Source organism: Sander vitreus, chromosome 16, assembly GCF_031162955.1.
Source record: "Sander vitreus isolate 19-12246 chromosome 16, sanVit1, whole genome shotgun sequence".
In the NCBI taxonomy this organism is placed as follows: Eukaryota; Metazoa; Chordata; class Actinopteri; order Perciformes; family Percidae; genus Sander; species Sander vitreus.
This window is the reverse complement of record NC_135870.1, coordinates 10,346,363-10,368,023: the sequence shown is the minus strand read 5'-3', so window position 1 is coordinate 10,368,023 and position 21,661 is coordinate 10,346,363. Positions and strand designations below refer to the sequence as shown.

Below are 21,661 nucleotides of genomic sequence, written 5' to 3'. Positions count from 1 at the left end.
TGGGGTGCAACAGTTGTAATTCTTGTTTCCTTAATAAAATGAGTAAACAACAATAAATTAAGAGATAACAACAATACATTAATTTCCAGTGTTTATTCATCTCTGTACACTGCAACACAAATTCTTTACATATTTCACAAAAGGAAAAAAAGCATCCTTCAAAAACCTTTCTAACATTTTTTTCCAGTAAATAATTATTTGGACAAGAAGTGTAAACTTGTTGCAGAGTAATTCATAAATGAAACACCAACAATCGAGGATGATGGAAATAAAGCCACATGTTGGAAAAGACAAAACAGTTGAAGTTGCACTATTATGTCCAATGCCAAAATGACCCTGTACGCAACGTAGACATCTGCTGTAAGAAACTCTAAAGATCATTTCCATCAGCAGCCTGCTGATGATCGGTACACAAAAATAATCCCAAATGCCGTGGCACCAGTGTACTCGCTTCTTAATTAAAAAAATATCATTTGTGTGAGAAAATAAAGTCAGGAACACTTAGTGATCCTCGTTTAGCCCTTTTATCGTGTAATTGCACACAGACACACCAACTGAATTAAAGAAGCGAAACATTTCCAAACCCAATAGTATTCATTTCAAGAAATGAGCTATTTTAATGTGCTAATCTAAAGCAAGGTTTTTTTCTTCCCACATTTCATATGGATTATTATTGTGTCCCTGGTAATTTGTGATAACTACGTCAACACCTTACTAAAAACGTTGAACCAACAAAACTCTTGCTTTATTGCTTCAAATCAAAGTTGCAATAAACCAGTAAAGACTAGCACAGTCCTGCAGGTCTTGGGAACGTGTTGTTCTTTTGTCCAATAACGCCCTGAAATTAACAACAAATACTCAACAAAGTGCATATTTTAATAAGCTACAGTTTGGCTTTTTATTCTACTCCCACAGATTTAGTAAACATATTGCAACTCAACTTTTTCTTCTCAACATAATTGTGGGAAACAGAGGAAAGCAGTTTCCTGATGCAAAAACAAATAAAGGGAACACTACTGTAGTTTCATATCTGCTGAACGACCGGTAGTCTTACTATACTTGAAAGGTAACTCAAACTGACAAACATGGCCAATGTCAAACACTACATCCACCACTATACCTAAGGAAAGTCTGGGATGTAAAATTATCCTTCCTCCCCCCCTTTTATGTTCTTGCAAGAAGTTAAGATGACTTTGATGCTCGTACAACTTCCATTAGAAGGAGGGCACAAGTGCAATTCTTTTTAACAGGATGACAAGAATAAAATCTAGTCAGCTCTTTAAAAATTCCCATCATTATTCGTTACGACACAGACAAGAGTCAAGATGCAAACGAAGAAATGTTTATGCCTTGAAATTCCATCGATGCTACAGTTACACCTGATACACAATGACGTCTTCATTCATCAAAGACTGAACGTTGCGGGTACGCCTCCCCTGAAATCATAAAACCTTTCCTACCTTGCCTCCTTATCTCATTATTCATGTCCAGATGTATCCTTGTTATGGGCAGCACTCAATAATCTATACATAATTCAACATACATCCAACATGCACTTTGCCCTGGTAGGACAAACGTCTAATTAATAGTATGGCACTTTTTTATCCTTATGAATGCAATTATGATGGCACAAAAAGTGTGTTTCAATCTAACCAGAGCCGAGTAAACCTGGCAACACTCATTTGAAAAACTGAAAATACAGATGCCAACAAGGTGTAAGCTAAAAAAGAATAAACTGATTTTATATTAGTGCTTCTGCAACAATCTCCCCATATTTGTCTCTACTTCCTACATAGTCAAGATGAGACCGTGTCACCAATACAAATGTTATAAGAAATGACACCTGAATTCTCATGGGTAATTCTCCCTGATTTGTGGGAGAAAATGTAGGATTTACTATACAAAACCCTGGAATCCAAATCAAACCAATCATTCAGACTGAAACAGGGAAACTTAATCTCTTTTTTAAGAGAAATTAAGTACAAAACATGATACTTTTGAACAATGATTTTTGTGCCTTAAAGTAACATTAATAACAAAAGTTGTGTTAATAAATAAGATCTCAGTCATGACTTGCACCACAACCACATGATAAGGCTGGGGAGAATTATAGAGCCACCAAATTGCACTTTTGGTTACATTTGATCTGCTTACATCCAAATAAGTTAAGGTCACTCCTGAATAAAGAGCTGTGAATCACACGATTCCACACCTTAACTGATGACGAAGAAGAGGAACAGCAAGGTACAATGTAGGTGCAAGACATGAAATATGTGAATAGCAGATGTAACCCATGTTCATGAAAGTGTGAGAAAGAGAGAGACACCAAAGTGGACATGAGAGAAAACAATAAATAACAAGTGCAATGATCAGTGTGGTATCATTACATCACATGAGGACATCTTTGTCTACCGTTTTTCGATGAGTTAATATCCATGTGAAGTAAAGAAAACTGGCACGAGCCTAAGGGATCAGAGTTGAACACACTGAGGTGAAGTAAAGAGAGAGGGGCAGCTTGAAGGGTTCGCAGGTTGATGGTCACTTTACCTTCTGGCTGTCCAGCCTCAGCCAGTGGACGCCTTGTCTCGTGTAACGGACCATAGAGCTCATACTTGACGTTAGGCTCAATGGGCCCATAACTGTGTCCAGCTCTGCCAGCATACCTGAAATATACAGAAACATTAAAAGCACTGAACACCAAAACAACCATTAGCAGAACTAAAACACTAACATGACACTCTGATTCGTCCATCTATTACAGAAATTGCTTTTTGGCTTGAATTGAAATGCACCAAATGAATCTCATAGCCTGGTACCATCGATGTGTGTAGTGTGTCCTGTATTAGGTTGTTGCTGAAATTAGAGGCTGTAATCTAGGCATAACTTTTGACTCTGATCTCTTTGAATGCTCATGGGACAAAAGTGGTGCAGTCCTGAGACACTTAACCAAGACTAGGTCATTCCTTTACTTTTTTGCAGATCTAGAGAAGGTCCTCATCATGCTTTTATCTCCTCCAATCTTGACTATTGGAAGACATTTTATTTTGGTCTCAGTAGGTGAAACATCCGGAGACCGCAACTTACACAAAAAGCGCAAGAGTAAGAAGCCATGTCACACACCAATCCCTGCAGCCTTTAACTGGTCACCTGTGAGTTATAGATTTTTTGTTGTTGAGATTTTCCTGATATATCTGTGATCTGCTATCTCCCTGTGAGCCTGATCGCTGCTTGAGTATCAGTATGCTCTGTATACTCTTTTAAATCTCTTCTTAAAACTTGAGATTTTATTTACTTAAATTACGTATTTACTGTACTGTAAACTTAAAAAATATTATTGTTAAAAAAGTATCCTCATTTAATCCATTTTATTTTAAGGCTGTGTCACAACAAATATCAAGCAGCTTTTAAGATTCATGTAGCTTCTTGCCTTAGAAGAGTTTTCGATTTAGCTTAAAAGTTTGGGAACACCGTCTATTTTCCATCCATTCTTACCGCTGCCTTTTTGTGCCAGCTCCTCCGCCTGCTCCCAGATGTCATGCGCGCTCAAGAATAACATAGTGATGTTGACGTAGGTGAATGCCACCTGTCCAATGGCCTGGGGAACTGCCACAGTGCTGCCGACAGTATCCACAACCAACCCGCTGCCACTGTGGTGGGAGCCCGGACCGGAACTGGTGGATGTGTTGGCTGGAGACGGCATGTTGGGCTTGTAGGACGGGGTGTCTGTGACTCTAAAGGAAACAGGGACAAGACTTTTTACGTGCCACAACCATGACAGCTAAGTGCAAGTATGCCCAAACAGTGAATGTAACATGCAAACTAGATGACTTACTTTGGTGTTAAAACAGGAGGATCAAGAGTTGAGTTCTGAAAGAGGTCCAAATTTAATTGGCAAAAAAAAACATTAACTATAATGTATGTATCTATACATAGGAGCTACTTTTCCAACTCAGTAAAACTACTTAATTAAATTTTGCGTTAATTAGATATTACTTATAATTGCAAATCAATTAAACTGGCAATAAGGAGTTATGGTAATACATTAATACTTACACTGAAGTGATCAGTGAGGGTCTTTGAATACTTGAGTGCAGTTTTGTGTTTGTGGCGAAACATGGTCATCTGCAGGAGAGACTGGCACTTCAAACTACAAGACAATGAAATGTTTTTAAATTATTCATAATTCAAATGATTTATTAAAGAAAGCAGACTATTTTTGTGATATACTATGACTTTATGACCTACTATACTATGACTTTGTTTGACATACTATGCCATTTTTGTGACATTTTTATGCGTTATACTATGAGACTTTTTCTATGACTGTCATTTTTAATGACATATTAGACTTTTCTTATACAACTTTTTTATGACATACTATACTATGGCTATTATGACTTTTGTATGACATACTACAACCTCCAGAATGATAATGGAGTTAAATATCTCTGATTAATAAATGACAACAAATGAACATTTAAAATAAAGCTAAAACAGGAGACAAACCACAACCATCGCATCATATTTTGGGATGACATGAGAAATACTGCTGTGTGGACAAACAGCACATGAAGTATCATCTACACCTTACCATAATGCTAAAAAGTCCTTTTCTGAAGGTGAAGCACAGGGGTCCACTGAGTTTGAAAGTTTCAGTACAAACCTGAGAGAGTGGAGAATGTGGCAGTAAAAGTACTGTAATGCATGACTCAATTTCAGTTACTGAGACAAAACCTTCACGTTACAGCTTGAAATTTAACTTGGATTAAAAAAAAAAAAAAACACATCTCTATCTATGACCATGACAAGGTTAAGAGCCTACTGTGCACTCTATTGCTTTCCAAATATGCAAACTAATAATTACTTACGACTAATAGAGTAGATAATGATAAAAGTGGTTTCGTACTTGAGCAGTTCCACTGTCTCTGCAAACATAGTGTAGGAAGACATTGAAATTTGTGGATCTTTTTCCATCGCAATGCCACTTTCAACAAAGTACATGGCTGCATCCAGGTAGTTGAAAGCTTTACTGTGCTTATCGGACTACAGAGAGAGCAAAAATAAATACAATTTGGTTATACATTTCTTGTATCACTGGGTAGAATGCAGTAATTTTATTAGATTAACTCAAATCAAATAAAAAGAGAGAACCTACTTCTGCATCTGCTTTGTGCTTCAGTTTTTTGGCCTCCTTTATGTAATGCTTTACAGGATAATGCCTACAGGTAAAATAAGCTTTATTAGAGGACTTACAACAATATACAACTAACAATTCAGAACAATAAAAGTTGTCATCACATACAAAATGCATGCATTGTTCCTAATAAAACTGTGGCAACAACTGCATTAAAATCAGAGGCAATAGCTTTAATACCAATACGGAAATGTCATATTCTGAAAAATAAACTAAACAACAATGAATTATATTTACTAAAAAGGTCAAAAAATATATGAAATAGCTACAATTTTTAAGCTGTGCCTAACAATCTCAAAAGTCAAGATAACAGTATGAATACAACACTTTATTACAGCCATCCAATTCGCCCATTCTCCCACTCCCTAAAATCCCATCAATTGCCAACCAAAAATGGGTCATTTTAAAAAGGCAGTCAGCAGTGAACATTTATGACATTGAGGGTTGGATTGATATATTCATGCACTTTACATTTAAGTAAAAAGAAAAAAATCTTTAAAAGACAGAGGAGACAAAGGCCACACAGGAGAAAAAGAGTATGGAAAATTGATCTCAGTTATGATGCAGATTTGGTTATACTTTGAAAAAGTCATTTTATCTCTTACTGTAGCTTTTAAAAAGGACAGCAGGGAAGTTCCCATTACATGTGGCACCAAGTAACATCAAACTTAATTTAAAGGTTTTGGTACACTGTTCAAACTGTCTCTGGACAATATTTCGAAATGGTCTCTGTTCTGTGAATTTTCTTTACCCATGGAAAAACTGACACAACTAGATTAAGTCTGGAAATAGAGGAAATATCACATTTTGGGGAGAAAATTCCAGCTAGGTCCAGACACAGAACCGACTTTTAGGGGACACAACAATTTTTTAGAAAAACAGTATTTTAGAACAACTTAACAGCTCAGCAGAGAGGATTTTTACCTGTCCTCAAATCTGACCAAGGGCCTGTTGCTCAAAGCTTCCCTTGTAGGTTTTGATGATGATGGGATGGCGAGGCTGCTCTTTGGGGGCTTCTTCTAAGATTTCATGGCAGATATTTGGTTACAATTTGAATGGTTCCCCTTTTCATGTAAAAAAGCATTAGTAAGCCTTTTTCACTGGTTACAGTCATGAGAATTTGCAGAGGCTCGTCTCGGGAAAAGAAGCAATATACTAATATTTGTAAGCTTGGTGCTTATATACGGTTACCTTTTCAAAGTGTGGGTGTTCTGCGTGCTTTCCACTGCTCTTCTTGTGCTTATGGGTGTCTATGCTCTTCACAGCCTCCTTACTAGACTCCTGGGCCTCTCCAGTACTGCGTCTGTGCACTTTTGGACCTTTAGCAGCATTTTTGGGAGTCAGAGGCTGCTGCAAAGGAACAGGAATTTTCTTTGCCTTCTTTCGCTCTCTGTCCTCTTTTGAATTGCTGGAACATCTGTAGTTGACAAAATCAGAGAGCTTGTGTGATTTGACACACTCCCACAACAGAAAGAACGTTTCATTTTAAAAATGTTAATGTTATCCCTAGTCCAAAAAACAAGTATGGGATGCCTCTGATTTAAGGGACCTACTCCAGTTTGACAGAAGCATGAGTTGATGAGGCATTCTTGCTGTCCAGCCTCTGTTTCTTCCTGGGAAGAGTCGTATGGTCTACCTCAGCCTAGAAGACAATAAAACACACATTGAAATAAAAATATAATGTACATGTATGCTAACTAGAACAGACCTAGACTATATTTCTCACATTTTGCAATACACTCTTTTTGCTTGTTTTGGTGAGTTTGTGTGCTGTAGAAGCATCACTGCCCCCTCCATCTTGCTCTATGACCAGTGCTGATCTCTTTGCATTGCTGGGTATCTCCTGGTGGTCGCTGGAGGTCCAGGGGACTCTTGAGAGCAGACTTAGATCAATCTTCACCAGCAGGGATCTAGGAGGCCTGTGGGGGACCTGAGAACTCTTGGCTGTCTGCCCTGTCTTCTTTGAGTGCTTGTGGGTTGTTTTGTGAGAGATCTTGGTGCCCTTCCGGCAGGTGGTGTCTGACTTTGGTTTGATGCAACTGATTCTGAGTGGTGGGGCAGGAGGCAGCTGGTCAGGCTGAGCAGGACTTTCGGTGGGGCAGGAGCAGGGGTTAGGATATTGTACACCACACGATGGACAATGACCACACAGCACCACTGTGACAACAGGCTCTGATCCAGCCTTCCCTTTATCAAGTGACTTGTGTTTAGAAGTCCTCTTACTGTTTCTTTTAGTGTCACTGTTGTCCTTGCTTTTCTTGCTATGTCCTGTTTTCGTTTTAACCTTGGGTCTATCTGTGAAACGGGGGTCTTTGTCTCGTGTGGCGACAACTTCCTCACACTTCACGCTGATAGCTGCTTCAGTGCAATCTGAGCAACTTGCCTTCGCTGGTTTTGAGGAGTGCGTGTTGCATGAAAGTTTCTTGGAACTGCTACAGCTCTTCAAGTCAGCAGAGGTTTTTTTTGGGCTACTTTCATGGTTATAGTTGTCCTGGGAGCTTTCACTGTGCTGCTGGAGTTTTGCAAGCTTATCAGTAAACTCTTTTTGCTGAGAAGAAGGCTGAGGTTTAGACTCCATGGTGGAGTCGACCACCTCTACACTGAGCGAGGGCTTGGAGCTTTGAGTGGGCGGTGGCTGTTTGTGCGCTGGGCTCTCAGAGACATGTACACTGCTTAGACTTTCAGTGCCAGAGTTCTGCTGGCTGGACCTGATCCAGTTCCCCAACTGCCAATCACCATGGGCCACTGCTGGAGCATCCGGCTAAAAAAAAAGACACAAACACATGATTTAAAAAAAAAAAAATGAGGAAGAGCAAACAATTCAGATAATGCATGTTTATGTGTCCTAAACAAAAAAGGACAAGCAGCAATTACCTTGGTTTTAACGGAGTTGCTCACAGGGAGTTGAGGTGGATTCTCGATGGTGCTTTCACTGTCCGACTCTGATCTTGAGCTACTCTCCGAGTCGCTGGAGCTAGTGGACTCTACCCCTCTGGAATGGGCTGCTTCAAATGAACTACAGCGAACACACACAAAACACCACAATAATATCACATAGTAGTGTTATAGGATTAATGAAGTAACAATCACTATGTGCCCACCTGGCCAGGCTGTGCTGGTAAACTGTGTTATATTATGTGTGGAGAAGAAACCGATAGGAGAAACTTTTCTGTTTTTTTCTGAAAATTAGAGCTTTGATAGCTTCTCAAATGTTTTCTTTGTCATTTATAATAGTAATATGAATATCTTTGGGTTTTAGTCTGTTGGTCGAATAGAACAGATATTTGAATATATCATCTTGGTCTGTGGGAAATCCATTTTTCATTATTTTCTATACACAAAACAATCTAGAAAATGATCTGCAGAAAATAATTAATTGTTAAATAATCTGTAGTTGCAGCCCTAATGAAAATATTTGTAAGCTGTCTGTATGGCTGGTTGAATACAGCCTATAGGCAGCCAGTGGTCCTCAGGTTGGCAATTTACAGTTCAGCTGCGCATCATATTTTGAAATTATGGCACAGAAAAAGCCACGTCACTTACAATGAGGAGCTCTGCTGGATGAGCTGGGGTGGATCTACAGGAGAGGATTCTTTAGGATAGTTTTCTTTAAAGAAATGACAAATAAAACTAATTAGTCCAACAAGTCATTACATGTCACACAAATGTGGATTTGGATTCCATGCACTGCAGGTGGGCCGTGTTTAACACTAACCACCATTGATACAATGATTGTTGTAAAAATGAAAATACAGATGACGTACAGCTATAGCTCCAGGAGCAAAGATTATACAACTGCTGCTACTTTTTTATTAAAGTCCTGAATTAAATCAGGATACTCACAACATTTATGTCAAGAATATCAGACTGGTGTGTCATTTCTACAGTTCAGTCTTTGATCAGCACACAGTAACCTGTTCCTAAAATGTTTTGTTAGCATTTCCCAAACTCCGTCTTATGTCTTAAATTGCACAAAAACAGTTTTTCTTGCTCAATGTAATAGTAAATAGAACACACAGCAGACACACTATTTTTAGTCATGCATGAGATAGCCAATGCAGCCACAAATATACTCTATAAACATTGGTGAGATAATATCTGGTCAGGCAGACCGAAGTTAATTTGCTTTGTGAATGAAAGTTTAATATTTGACTGACTGAACAACTGAATGACCCGAGTCTAGTTTCTAAATCCTGTCTCGTGCAGTCAAACAACTGTTTCTGTAATTTGCACTTGGAGAAGGCCTGAGAAAAGTGAGACTGCCTCTTATTCTTAGCTAAGGTTAACTTGAGATAAAATTGTAGGGTTGTTTCTCTCCTCTGGTATTTTGTGGCCAGTTCACATAATAGGGCAGAGTGGTTGTACAAGTTACCATAGAAACATCGCTTTGGAGAAAACATAGGGCAAGGTCTATTAGCGAGGTGCTGCTTTAACTCCATGGATGTTAAAAGTTGAGAGAAGAGAGGAGAATATTAACACCACACCAACTGTCACCAGTGGTGATCAAACCTCCAAATGTATTTACAGGTTGTACAGCAGATGCTTCATGATGACAGATCCATTCCAGACATAACAGGCTCTAACCCTGCTATTTTTCATGATACAGTGACATCATTTCTATTTATTATAATGTGCATCCTTGTTCTGTGCCTGAATTGTACTCCGCCTCATTCCCTCATTACTCACTTTGTTCTGGACATGAGGAGACATGCTCCGATTCCTATGAAGACACAGAAGAAAACAGAAGCAAGCTTTAACCTGGGTTACACATTTGTTTAATTTCGATTTGCATCTACAGTGGCACTCATAAGTTTATGAACCCATGCTAAAGTTGACTAAAAAGAGGAATAAAAAAAAAAAATCATCTTTTGGAAATTGATCTTAATGCCTTAATTAAAAAAATGAGGAAAAAGCCAACCTTTAAGGACACCAATTTTCTTTGTGAATGAATAATGTATCGTAAATAAATAAATGTTCTTCCTTATAATGCAGGCCTTGGCCTTTGGAATTAAAATAGCCCCACATTATCACATGCCCTTCACCATACCTAGAGATTGGCATGGTTTTATTTCAGTTAACCTAATAGCTGGTTTGATTTGCATTGAGAGATGATTTTATGGAAAGTACCCCATGCCAATCTCTAGGTATGGTGAAGGCTATGTGATGATGTGGGGCTATTTTAATTCCAAAGGCCAAGGGATGCATAGTATCCTGGATCCATGAAATAACTGGCCTTTAAAAATAAAAATCTGCCTGCCTCTATGGGAATTTAACATAGGGGTGTACTGACTTATGCCCCCTGTATTTTAAGGAAGAACATTTATTTATTTACGATACATTATTCATTCACAAAGAAAATTGGTGTCCTTAAAGGTTGGATTTTTTTATTAAGGCATTAAGATCAATTTCCAAAAGATGATTTTTTTTATTCCTTTTTTTAGTCAACTTTAGCATGGGTTCATAAACTTATGAGTGCCACTGTACATTCACACTAATCTGATAACTCGTGTAATAATCGGTACTGTTTATGCACACCGATCTTTAATTAACAAGACTTAAGGCCTTATAACCTGATATTTTTTCCTCATCTTGGAGCTTAAGCAGTAGTGAAGCCATGAAACATTTGACTTGAGTGGTGTGAGACAAAAGGCCATGAGGTCATTAAAATCGAAAGGGTTTATCCAGTCTGAACATAAGGGTCCCCTTCAAAGTGCATGGTAATCTTACATTATGAAATATCCTGTGGCGAAATTAAGTAAATTTCCTGTGGCGCTGACAACTTGACCTCGGGCGACACCAGGGGAAAGCTCATTGAGCATCTAATTGAAGATGGTTTCATTTGAAAAGGTACCACAAGTGAGGATGCAGGATTAGTGCAAACAAGACCCCTCCCTCTATGTACATATCAGCAACGCCTGTGAGCGTAAAACCAAGATAGATTTTAATTTTTTCTTAACCTTTAGGCTCTTACCTTGGCTTGGAGCGGGGACTTGGTGGGTACACCCGTTTTAGGTGTGTGTATAGCTGTCAGGAGAGGGGGCCACGAGTGGGTCATTTCCTGTGGAGGGGAATAAGAAGTGTGTGATGAGCTAGGAGCCTACAGACATGCCAATGTACAAACATTTATAAAGCTTTTACATAACATTAGCAATGATGTGAATAAATGCATAATGGAATCTCATCTCACTGGGCAAATGCAATGCATATCACGCATTATAATTCATATAGTATGCAATATTTATACATGCATATATTCTATGGCCACTTAGTGAGGTGCACCTGGCACAGACACGAGTAGCTTCTCTAAACGCTAACTCATGTGTCTTCAACTCAATATAAAGCATGTAAACAGCGTCAGAAGTTCAGTCACTATTCATCACAGTAGATTTGGTATGATGTGTGACCTAAGTAACTTTGAACATGATTTTTGATGCTTCCTAGGATTTTCCAGGAGGAATCTGGGGGTTTTTGCATTACAAAGGGTTAAAATACTCGAGATGGCTGAGGGGGGACCCTCATTTACAATGTTATCGATTCAAATTACAAAGAAAAAAAACAAAACACAGAAAAGAAGCGAAACCATCATAAGAAAAATAAAGACAATAAAACTTTCTGAATTGGAAAAATTATTTGATAAATAAATTAGGATAATAAGGATGCAAAAGAAAGTACAATTATGTAAAGTACAAGTAGAGGTTTGCAGGTTTTAAACCAGATTTCAAAATTTCTAAAAAGGCACAAGTGAGTTGATTTTAAGGAAGTGTTGTAATTTGTTCCAGGAGTCAGGTGCACTAAAGTTAAAACTTCAGACGGAGCTCGTGGAACATGAAGCAAAAGCCTGTCAGCAGAGTGAGTCTGATAATGTCCCTCTGAGTAACAGGGGCGTTCTGTAAGGTAGTGTGGTAGTTTTCCAATAAGAGCCTTATAGATTAAAGGATACCAATGAGTATCACGCCTTCATGGAGAGAAGACCACCCAACACTTTCATAAAAAATACAAAGTGTGTACCAGACATGAACGGTTATGATACTCAAGGCAGAGTGATAGACTGAGTCCAGAGATTTAAGAGTTGAAGATGATGCATGTCTATAAATCACATCACCGTAGTCCAAAACCGACATGACTTTTTTGCCTGAGTCGGCATACAAGATTATCAATGGGAAATTTGAAGGAGAGCTTTTCATCCATCCAGATGCCGAGATATTTATATTTTGTGACTCTCTCAGACCATTGGGGGCAGTGTGATGATGTGCAGAATAGGTTCCTTACACACATTAGAACCTCTGATACCCATTCAAAAAGTCTTAACAGACAAAGTATCTGAGAATCGATGCCAAAGTTTTTCCTTTATCCTTACAGTTTGACATTTTGAATGGTCTTAAATTAAAATTTGGATTGCTTTAGTGAGTATCGGGATCTCAGTGTTGCATATTTGGGAAAAGGTAAACAGGGCTGTTGGCAGCAAGACTGCAGCTGTTCAGTATTAAAGTCCAAATTGGCACAACATGCTACTATAGTAAATAAACAGTATAATAAACTACTCTGTATAAATCAAATAACTATGATAAGGTTGCTGCAAAGCCACTATATGTTGCTAGATTATTTTAAAGTATTTCCCCAGCACAGGTCAGTAGCTCACATGCTAATCTTTGAAAACTCAGTGGAGCTGTGAGGTGAGTGAACAATTGAAAATACACAAACATAATGATAAAGAAAGTACTTTAGATCCGGAGCAGATGGTTGTTGCAAGAAAGCTAAATAAATGTTTATCTCCAAATGCTCTCACACCCCAGTAACAGGAGATAATACAGACACACTTTGTGAAAATTTGCCAATCATTCCCTTATTACAGGCCCACCAATCCCCATCAACAATCACACAACATGACTTGTGCACTCCCGTTTGTTGTGCTTTCAACAGCAAAATGCTGGAATGGTTTATTGTGAAGCAGCTACTGGAAATACAGCCTTATTGAGCAAAGCAACAGTACCAATAACTAATCGTTTGCTAAAGACACAATATGGAAATTCTTTCAGCACTTTCTTGTAGAAGTATAGGTTGTAAATATTAAAAACAGAGGAACAGGAACAGAAGCTGGGGTGAAGTGGTTAGATTAGGAGGTACAGACACTTTGGACGGATGGGTTACTTATATGTGAGTCAGTAATCATATATTTGTATAAACAGGGGGTTTACATGTTTTGTTGTACATGTTATGTACTAAAATGTAACATTATTATGATGGCATAAGACAATAGCCAACTGTAAATTAGAATTTAAACACCTGGACTTACCCTCAAGATGTCCTCGACACAAAGAACTTCATTTGTCCTTGTCTGTAGAAAAGGAAAGCAATAATTTTGAGTTTCCAAAATGACAGTGAAAAACATTTTTTTTCCAATTCGATTTCAATTCAACTTGAAAAACAAACATAGAAAGATTTGTTTAGGGGCTAATGTTTTTCAGAGCAAACCATTTTTGGTATTTCACAAAAATAAAACAGGCTTCCAAAAACCCCATTAAATCTGCTTTTATCCTACCCCCATTTTCATCTCAGATTGTTCACTCCTTGTTGTCGATGTGCTGCATGCAGCGAGTGCAACTATATCTCACCCGCATAGAGGCATATCTATCCCTACTAGGGGCATTGCCAGTTGTAATACAAGAGCTGTCATTTATCTTAAAACCTGCAATATGGCAAATCATCTGTAGGTATACTGTAACTTGTGGGGAATTGAAAACACATATAGTATAGCAGAACAGTACGAAATATTAAAAATGCCTGAATAAAACAAATCAAACAAAGAAAAAAGTGAAATCCAATTAAACATTGTTATGTGTATTTTCAACACAGGAAACAAAGTCAAGAGGTGTATTGCATTTCAGTGTTGTCCAGTAGAGAGCAGCACAGACGTGCCAATACTAAATGCAAAGTACTGATATTACTTTTCATGAAGAGGTGCAGGCGACGTTTTTCTTTTTTGAGATGGAGACACATTGTCCATGCCAAAATGAAATTAGTGAAATGAACAGCTTAGGGGCAGCGGTTTGATTTTAATGTGGCATTAAAAATGAATGTCACAATAGAAAAACCAAAAAAGCCAAAAAGCTAAATAATTGTCCTTTTAACATGTTTTACCATTTAAATAATGGCACAGTAAATGCATACATAAAAAAGGAAATACTTATTAACAATGTGTATTGCACTTTGATTTATTCTTTTGTTTGGTTTTAATTGAGGCATTTAAAATCAACACCAGAATAACAGAAAAAGATGTAGAGACAAAAAACCCATTTTGATCTTTGCATTTTAGACCAATAAGCACTGAAACAAGAGAAAAATTTAAAAATCCTACATCCTATAAGTGAACATATATTCTCTCTGATCCATGTATATAAAATGTGGGTGAACAAAACAAAAAAAAATATCTATGACTATAATGCACTTCTATACTAGATCACCACTAACTACAGCCTCAATCACTAGATGAGTGAGGCAATACCCCATATCAGGCAGCAACATAGGCTGACCCAAGCATCAGATAAATACTGTGTTTGAATGAATGAGTCGACAGGCTGCATTTCTGTTTGTTTTTAAGGACTGTCTTTCAGGATTTCCTTTCTGAATGGACAGTGTTTGAGATAAAGTCAGAGTGAACGGGCCAGAGCAGTTATGTAAGTTGGTGACAAAGGTCATTTATTGTTCTGCTGCTGAGGCCAGGGGTGAAGTTATCAGAGGCAGCTGAGGACACTGCGGTGTGTGTAGGAATAGCATATCATTGAGAAGTAGAAATAGTGAAGAAGTAATGCGAGTGCAATAGTTTGGAAACTAAAAAGGACATTTCTGATTATACTGTATATCCAAAAATGTCTTATACATGGCTTTTTGCAGATGTGGAACTTAACTCAGGAGTGAAGTGTTGGTGAGAAATAGGGGAATGAGTAACTGCCTAGATATTCTGCACTGGATTAGCCTTAGAAGCGAAAACAGCCGCATATTCAGCACTGGTGTGCTGCTGCAGGCGGGGAGGGGGAGGTGTAGAGTGCTGCAGGTGCAAGGGGTGTGTGTGTGCGTGCATGCGTGTGTTTATGAATAGAGTTGAACTGGAGTTCAGCGAAATTCTCCCAAACAAAGCAAGTCTAAGACCTTTTTAACGCCTGAACAGTCAAGCAAGAATATCAAAACTATGAAGAGGTTTCAGGGAACATCCTGCGATCAGCAGGCACACAACCTTCTAATCCCACGGTATATTCACAGTGCTGGAAAATAATAAGTAGTATCACCTCCCCAACAGTCACTGGAAGCACCAAATAAGAGATTTAGTGGTATATGATATCGCAAGACAATTATATCTATGTTACTGAAAAGGAAGACATAATTATAAAATGAATATTTTTTTCAAATTCGGTTTCAAATTCAATATTCAATATATAACTCAAATATAAAAGTATTCTGATTCCGTTATAGTATTAGACAAATGTATTGCATAGAGAGCCACAGTAAAACTGGAACTTCCAAGTTTCCTGCACCAATTCAAAATCAAACTCACATTTGTAGTCATGAATAATACAAAAAAATCTAGCCCTGCAATATAACCTTGCTCACCACCAGTATGATGTCTGGTTGTCTATCTACGGATATATGTTCTTTATAATATTGTTGTTTATTATGTATTTCTGTAATAGCAGCTTTTTAAAAAAATAAATAAAAAAAAACACCATTTCCCACAAGCCCATGACCATTGTGGGTTTTACGTCATCAGCCTGACAGACTGAGGCCCGTTAATGGCCGCTGCTGGCCTGGAAATGGGGTCAGGATTACAGCTCTGTTACTACTGCTATTCCTATTAATGTAATAGTTCAAATTTTTGGGAAACACGCTTATTTGCATTCTTGCTGAGAGTTAGATAAAAATCAATTCCAATCTCAATGCTAAATACCATGCTACAGCGCACAGTCAGTTAGTTTAGCTTTGCATAAAGACTGAAAACCGGGGGAAACAGCTAGCCTGGCTCTGTCTAAGGTAATGAAATCCACCTACCAGCATCTATAAAGTTCACCAATTAACATGTCATAGCTCGTATGTTTGATCTGTCCAAAAACCAAAGCGCAAAAACAACAAGTAGCAAGTTCAAGGAAGCAGGAGTATTTCTAGCTAGGCTGGCAGTTTTCTCCCGATTCTATTCTTTATGCTAAGCAGCCACATTACATTTTAAATAATATGATATCGTATTACAGTTATGAGATCCAAGACAATATACTCACCTCCAAAAATTGTGGCAATATCTTTGTTTTGCCCACGTCAGATTTGTTGATTAACTCCGGTAGAGATACATATGGCTCTGGTGAAGGCTTCAGCTCAGGTGACTCGCTGACCACTTGGTCCTGACCATCCATGGGCCGCACATATGCTGTTGGCTTCTGGGTCATGACTACGCTGGGCTGCTTCGACGACAGGAGTGAAGGGAAGGTCTGGGAAGGTAGTGCGTTACCCTTGTTGGCTTGAGGCAGAGATGTATCTTTGGGGGACTGTTTTAGGTTAAATGTGGAAACATCCATGGTGCTGGCAGACTCTGAGGGGTGATCTGTGGAACCATGAAGTTGATGTCTATCAAAGGTGTCTTTAATGTCCATGCCATTGGTATCATGGTCACTGGAATGTGGGAAGGGTGGCAGCTTAGTATCAGGAGACTGAGAAGACATTTCCTGGGGAAGGCTGACACGCTCCCTGAGATCTGAGTGGGCTTCACACTTTTGTTGATGTGCTGAGAAGCTGAGCTGACTGTGGTTCAAAGACGCATTTGAGAAAATTGATGAATTACCATGGTGGTTAGGAGAAGAGGTAGTGAACGTCCCCATGGGCTGAGAGGAGTAACCGTTACTAGAGGGGGATTTCTGACTTTGGGTGGACATGTAATGGACCTGGTTATGGAATGGAGGTTTGGTTGCTTTATCTGTGTTTGGCTGACCCTGATCTGACTGTGAGAAGGTTACATAAGTAGGAATGGGTAAAGGCTCAATGGCAAAGGGATACGGATTATTCACATCTTCATAACTGCCCAGCATCCTCTGGATTCGATTGGAAAGCTCATCCCCTTTGTTTGTCTGCAAAAAAAAAGCTCAAACACTTAGTTATGTTAACAGAGGACACTTTACTCTATAGTCTAAAACACATTCTTATAATTCTCTGAAAACAATCCTGCTATATCCTCTGCATGTTTTTTTTGCATACAAATATCGTAGTATATATTTAGTCAAACTAAACAGGATTTTGGAATTTTTAAAAAGGTATAGTTGAAGAACATATGACTGACCTCTGAAACTAAACACCTTTGTCTGCAAACAGATTTGTTTCTGAAATATAATTTTCCATTTCTTTTTTACTGTTTTCCAATAATGTTTACCAGTAAATTTTAAGAACGTCTTTGTTGAGATTCCTCACACATTGTACATGAAATACAACCATGTTATGGTACTGACCATTTACAACTTTAAAAAAAAAAAAAGCATATTTTTATCCATAACAACTACAGTAGAAGCCCTGTGTCATCAACCCCTTTCACACATGCACTGAAAACCTGAAATTATCTTGACATTACCCGGAGTCCGACACAGACAATCTTTGTTGTGTGCGACATGTGTGAAAGGGATACTCCAGACTACGTCAAGACCTGATTCATCGGACTTCGGACATTGTCTGGAGTTCATATGTGAAAACTGCTATCATTAGATCATTCAACTACTGTTGTGTGTCTTTACCTTGTATGGTTCCCTAAAGAGTGGCACATTCTCAGGGCTGAGTTCTTTGGTTTGGCTCGTTTCTTGATTCCTCTGTTCCCATGCTCGGAGGCGAAGACGGTTCCTTTGCTCATTGTGTATACTGTAGAACATTACAAAGAAACACAGATCTTAAGTCAGCATTGCATTAACAAATGCATTATTGGGGCGGCCTCTGGCTCGCCCAGTGGGGGCGTTCGCCCCATGGTGGCTTGGTCCTGCAGCGGCGCGGGGTTCGAGTCCGACCTGCTGCCCTTTGCTGCGTGTCGTCCCCCATCTCTCTCCCCCTTTCGTGTCTGTCCACTTTCGAATGAAGGGAAAAGCCCCCCCCAAAAAAAAATCATCTTTAAACAAGTGCATTATTTCTGTAACTCTAGTTACAATACAATTACCCAGTAAAAAGATGCAGTAGGTGCCTCGAATGTCAAAACTGAAATTGGTGACATGCTCCATGTATTTTGTATTTGTTTTAGATTTTCTATGATTATAAACCCCAGAACAATGAAACTGACTGATCCTTATGATAAAATCAGTTTTGGTTAAAGACACCAGAAAATTTAGAGACTGTCAATTTATGGCATCTTATCACAGACTTATCTACCCATGGGGCAGAGCAGCAGGGTCTAATGGGAGAAGACAGCCCATCATATCAACTGAAAAGTTAATTAGACTCACAGACGCCTTGAGGATTCACCACAACATTCACATCTGTTCTCTCTAATCCCTAAAGATAACATGCAGACATCAAATGAATACTACTCGTCCAGATATGATGCAAATTGCAAAAGAGCTTGTTCACTATAGTAAATTACATTGTGGAACAACAGCAGGCCCCGTGGGATCAGGCGTCCTGTTTAAAACTTTAAATATACTAAAGTGCACACCTATCCATATTTTGAAAGTTTGTACTTTTCGTCCCAAAATACAGTGTTGATCATCCTCACTGACAGCCACCCCAGTGGGATGCTTCCATGGCAACAAGTGGAGCAGCACAGATTTGGGACTAAGCCAAATAGATGAGCACTTACTCATTAATGGAGCAGAGAGACTGGCCAAACTACTAGAACAGCACAACCTGGCCCTGCCCAGTCACAGTACTACCCAGGGGTAAAGCAACATACTGTGCCTGTATTAAATTACACACTAGTCTTCCAAATCAAACATGAAAATTACATTTTGTTCATGATTGTACATATTAATGATGTGACACAAGCACGCAACTTACAGAATATAATTAGAGAACCGGGGTTTAAATTATTGATGAGGCTGAAACAAACTGTAGCACTCACACAGTGATTTAATAATTACTCACATCTGCATTCCGCACAATTAACATGCAAGCTCAACATGAACCTGTTTGGACCAATGTCAAATATTCTGAGCAGTCTGGCTGCTCCTGTAGGCAGTTTGATGGGCAATTTCCTGTCTTTAGAACAAATTATAATTTGCTGTACCCCGTGTGTAGACTAGAGCCTTCCACCAAGGTGAATGGGAGAGCTTGGAGTGTACGGATTTACCAATCCTAGATGACAAATGCCAGAAACTGAATAAATGTAGAATAAAAAAGTGACATGACAACCTGTTCGCTAGGGCTGGGCGATATGACGATACATATCATCAAAACGATATAAAAATGTATATTGTATAGCCTATACGGGTATTTTTCTATATCGTTTCTATCACAATGTCAAAAAAACATCGGCCAAACTGCGTTATGACAATATTTATGTAATATTAATCTGCAACTATTTTGATAATTGATTAATCAGTCTGAAACTTTTTTTTATTTATTTTTTTTTTTTTAAACGTAAAAAAATAAATGTGAACATTTTCTATCTTATTCACTCCTCCATGACAGTAAACTGAATATCTGTGAGTTGTGGACAAAACAAGACATTTGAGGATGGCATCTTGGCCCTTGATCACATTTTTCTGACATTTTATAGACCAAACAACAAATGGAGAAAATAATCGACAGTTAAAGCAATCATTAGTTGCAGCCCTACACAGGATTATACAAACATACATGCTATATCAAGATATATATCTTATCGAGATATGAAATGACCTATATCAGGATAGAAGATTATTAGGGCTGCACGATTTAGAAAATGTCACGATTCAATATCGATTTTCAGGCTCAAAATTCAATTCAAAAATCGAGTTTCGATTCAAAAACGATTCTTGATTCAAAAAAAATGATTCACAGTATGTAAATGTAGTTACATTTCCCATGTGTAGACATACAATAAAAAAAAAAATGAAAATAAAAAAATATATATTTTAACAAAAAATATGAATCGATTTTTGGAATTCTATGAATCAATTTTTAATCGGTAGATCGCGATTCGAATGTGAATCGATTTTTTTTTTTTATACACCCCTAAAGATTATGACCATATCTTCCAGCCCTATGTTGAGCATTATTGTGCCTTAAAGTTTTTTTCATTAACTTTATTGTGTAAATTCACACATACAACTTAGGTGACTGAAACATAAATTGTATCTCTCCTGCTCATTATAGCAGAGTGGTTTACTTATGCTTCAGTCTCAGTCATTCTGCCCTGTATTTTTAGGGTGATTTTACAGCAAAATGAGATTAATACAGAGTCAAACCAGTTCTGTCTTGTTATTCAACTTGTTCCCCAAAATCCAACTTAGTCAGAACACGACGCATGAGGTTAACGTTACAGAAATTCAAAGTATGCGTAACGTTTGCTTTAATTTAATGTTACATAAACTAGCTTGTAAGTTATAAACACAGCAGCCCCTTTAACCAGCCTGCTCGTTCCAGCTGATTCCACTTATTCCTCGAACTGCTTATCAAAGCTAAAAACCCTTCATGTCAGTTTTACAATAACCACAGAAAATTACTAGACTAGCGTTAGCTTTTTCTTCTGATATTTTCACAGAGTTTCAAACTAAAACTTTACTTGGGTAAAGTGCGCTGCTAGTGAGCTGGCTAACCGTGTCTAGCTAATTAACGATAGTTACCCGATCAGGCTGTGAAGCTAGCGCCCAGCTGCTAGCAGCTAGCTGCGGCTGTGTCTGCCTACCTCGGCTGAGATGCCATGGTGCGCCTCTCACAGCAATCAAAGTTGGTTGTCATGTGTTTCTGACAGTCCTCACCAAGGTGTCCTTCTCATTTGGTCACATTGTTTTGATTTACCGCTGAAGAATTAGTTAATTTAAATGGCTGTCAGGCCGCCGTAGTTTGATAGTTGTCTGCTAACCGTCTGTGTTTGGGTTGTCCTCTCTCTCTCTCTCTCTCTCTCTCTCTCTCTCTCTCTCTCTCTCACACTGTCTGCCTACTGGATTGTTCTACTTTATTCAGCCATCCGGGGACCAAGCTCAGTTTCATACACTCAGTCCAAGTTTGTCTGAAAACACCTCTAAAGCAGTTGTGTTAGCCTACTATTATAAGAGTAAATACAAAGTCAATATAACAAATAAGTCCACTAAGAGCTATATTATTCACTGTGTTTTTCCACATCACGACAGTTTGCCCAAACGTAATACTATTACCCCTGCGTAACAGACATGGTACAGTCATCTGTGTTTATGTTTTTACCATAGACTGTCTTTGGTTTTTACCCCAGACTAATGTGTATGAGTCCTGATAAAAAAATTGTAAAAGTCGATTTTAAAGCTCATGCATGTTTGTAAATTAACTTCATTTTAAGTGGATGTT

At 38.3% G+C, this 21,661-nt stretch overlaps 1 protein-coding gene across 3 annotated transcripts; it reads right to left on the bottom strand.

The window, feature by feature from the left end:
- Positions 1 to 78: 78 nt before the first annotated feature.
- aff1 (AF4/FMR2 family, member 1) lies at positions 79 to 21,248 on the bottom strand. Of its 3 annotated transcripts, none has more exons than XM_078271224.1 (19): positions 21,027 to 21,248; positions 17,953 to 18,073; positions 16,459 to 17,298; positions 13,488 to 13,529; positions 11,166 to 11,252; positions 9,881 to 9,914; positions 8,738 to 8,801; positions 8,069 to 8,210; positions 6,921 to 7,955; positions 6,748 to 6,836; positions 6,386 to 6,611; positions 6,119 to 6,213; positions 5,156 to 5,219; positions 4,907 to 5,043; positions 4,592 to 4,663; positions 4,054 to 4,147; positions 3,833 to 3,867; positions 3,493 to 3,731; positions 79 to 2,663 (listed from the first exon to the last, which is right to left on the bottom strand). In XM_078271224.1, exons 1-19 carry the CDS (start codon positions 21,077 to 21,079, stop codon positions 2,539 to 2,541), a joined length of 3,594 nt encoding a protein of 1,197 aa, XP_078127350.1. In that variant the 5' UTR covers positions 21,080 to 21,248; the 3' UTR covers positions 79 to 2,538. The 3 variants fall into 3 exon arrangements, with proteins under 3 accessions (XP_078127350.1, XP_078127351.1, XP_078127352.1); XM_078271225.1 differs by having other exon boundaries at positions 6,119 to 6,210; XM_078271226.1 differs by having other exon boundaries at positions 20,965 to 21,055.
- Between the last annotated feature and the right edge of the window lie 413 nt (positions 21,249 to 21,661).

Bases quoted from the DNA above. Each gene is read 5' to 3' on its own strand.
- aff1 (XM_078271224.1), bottom strand. From the start codon at position 21,079: ATGACAACCAACTTTGATTGCTGTGAGAGGCGCACCATGGCATCTCAG. The intron at 5,044-5,155 runs GTAGGTTCTCTC...CTCTCTCTGTAG, and splicing joins AGCACAAAGCAGATGCAGAA to TCCGATAAGCACAGTAAAGC. The intron at 4,148-4,591 runs GTAAGGTGTAGA...ATTGTCTTGTAG, and splicing joins AAGGACTTTTTAGCATTATG to TTTGAAGTGCCAGTCTCTCC.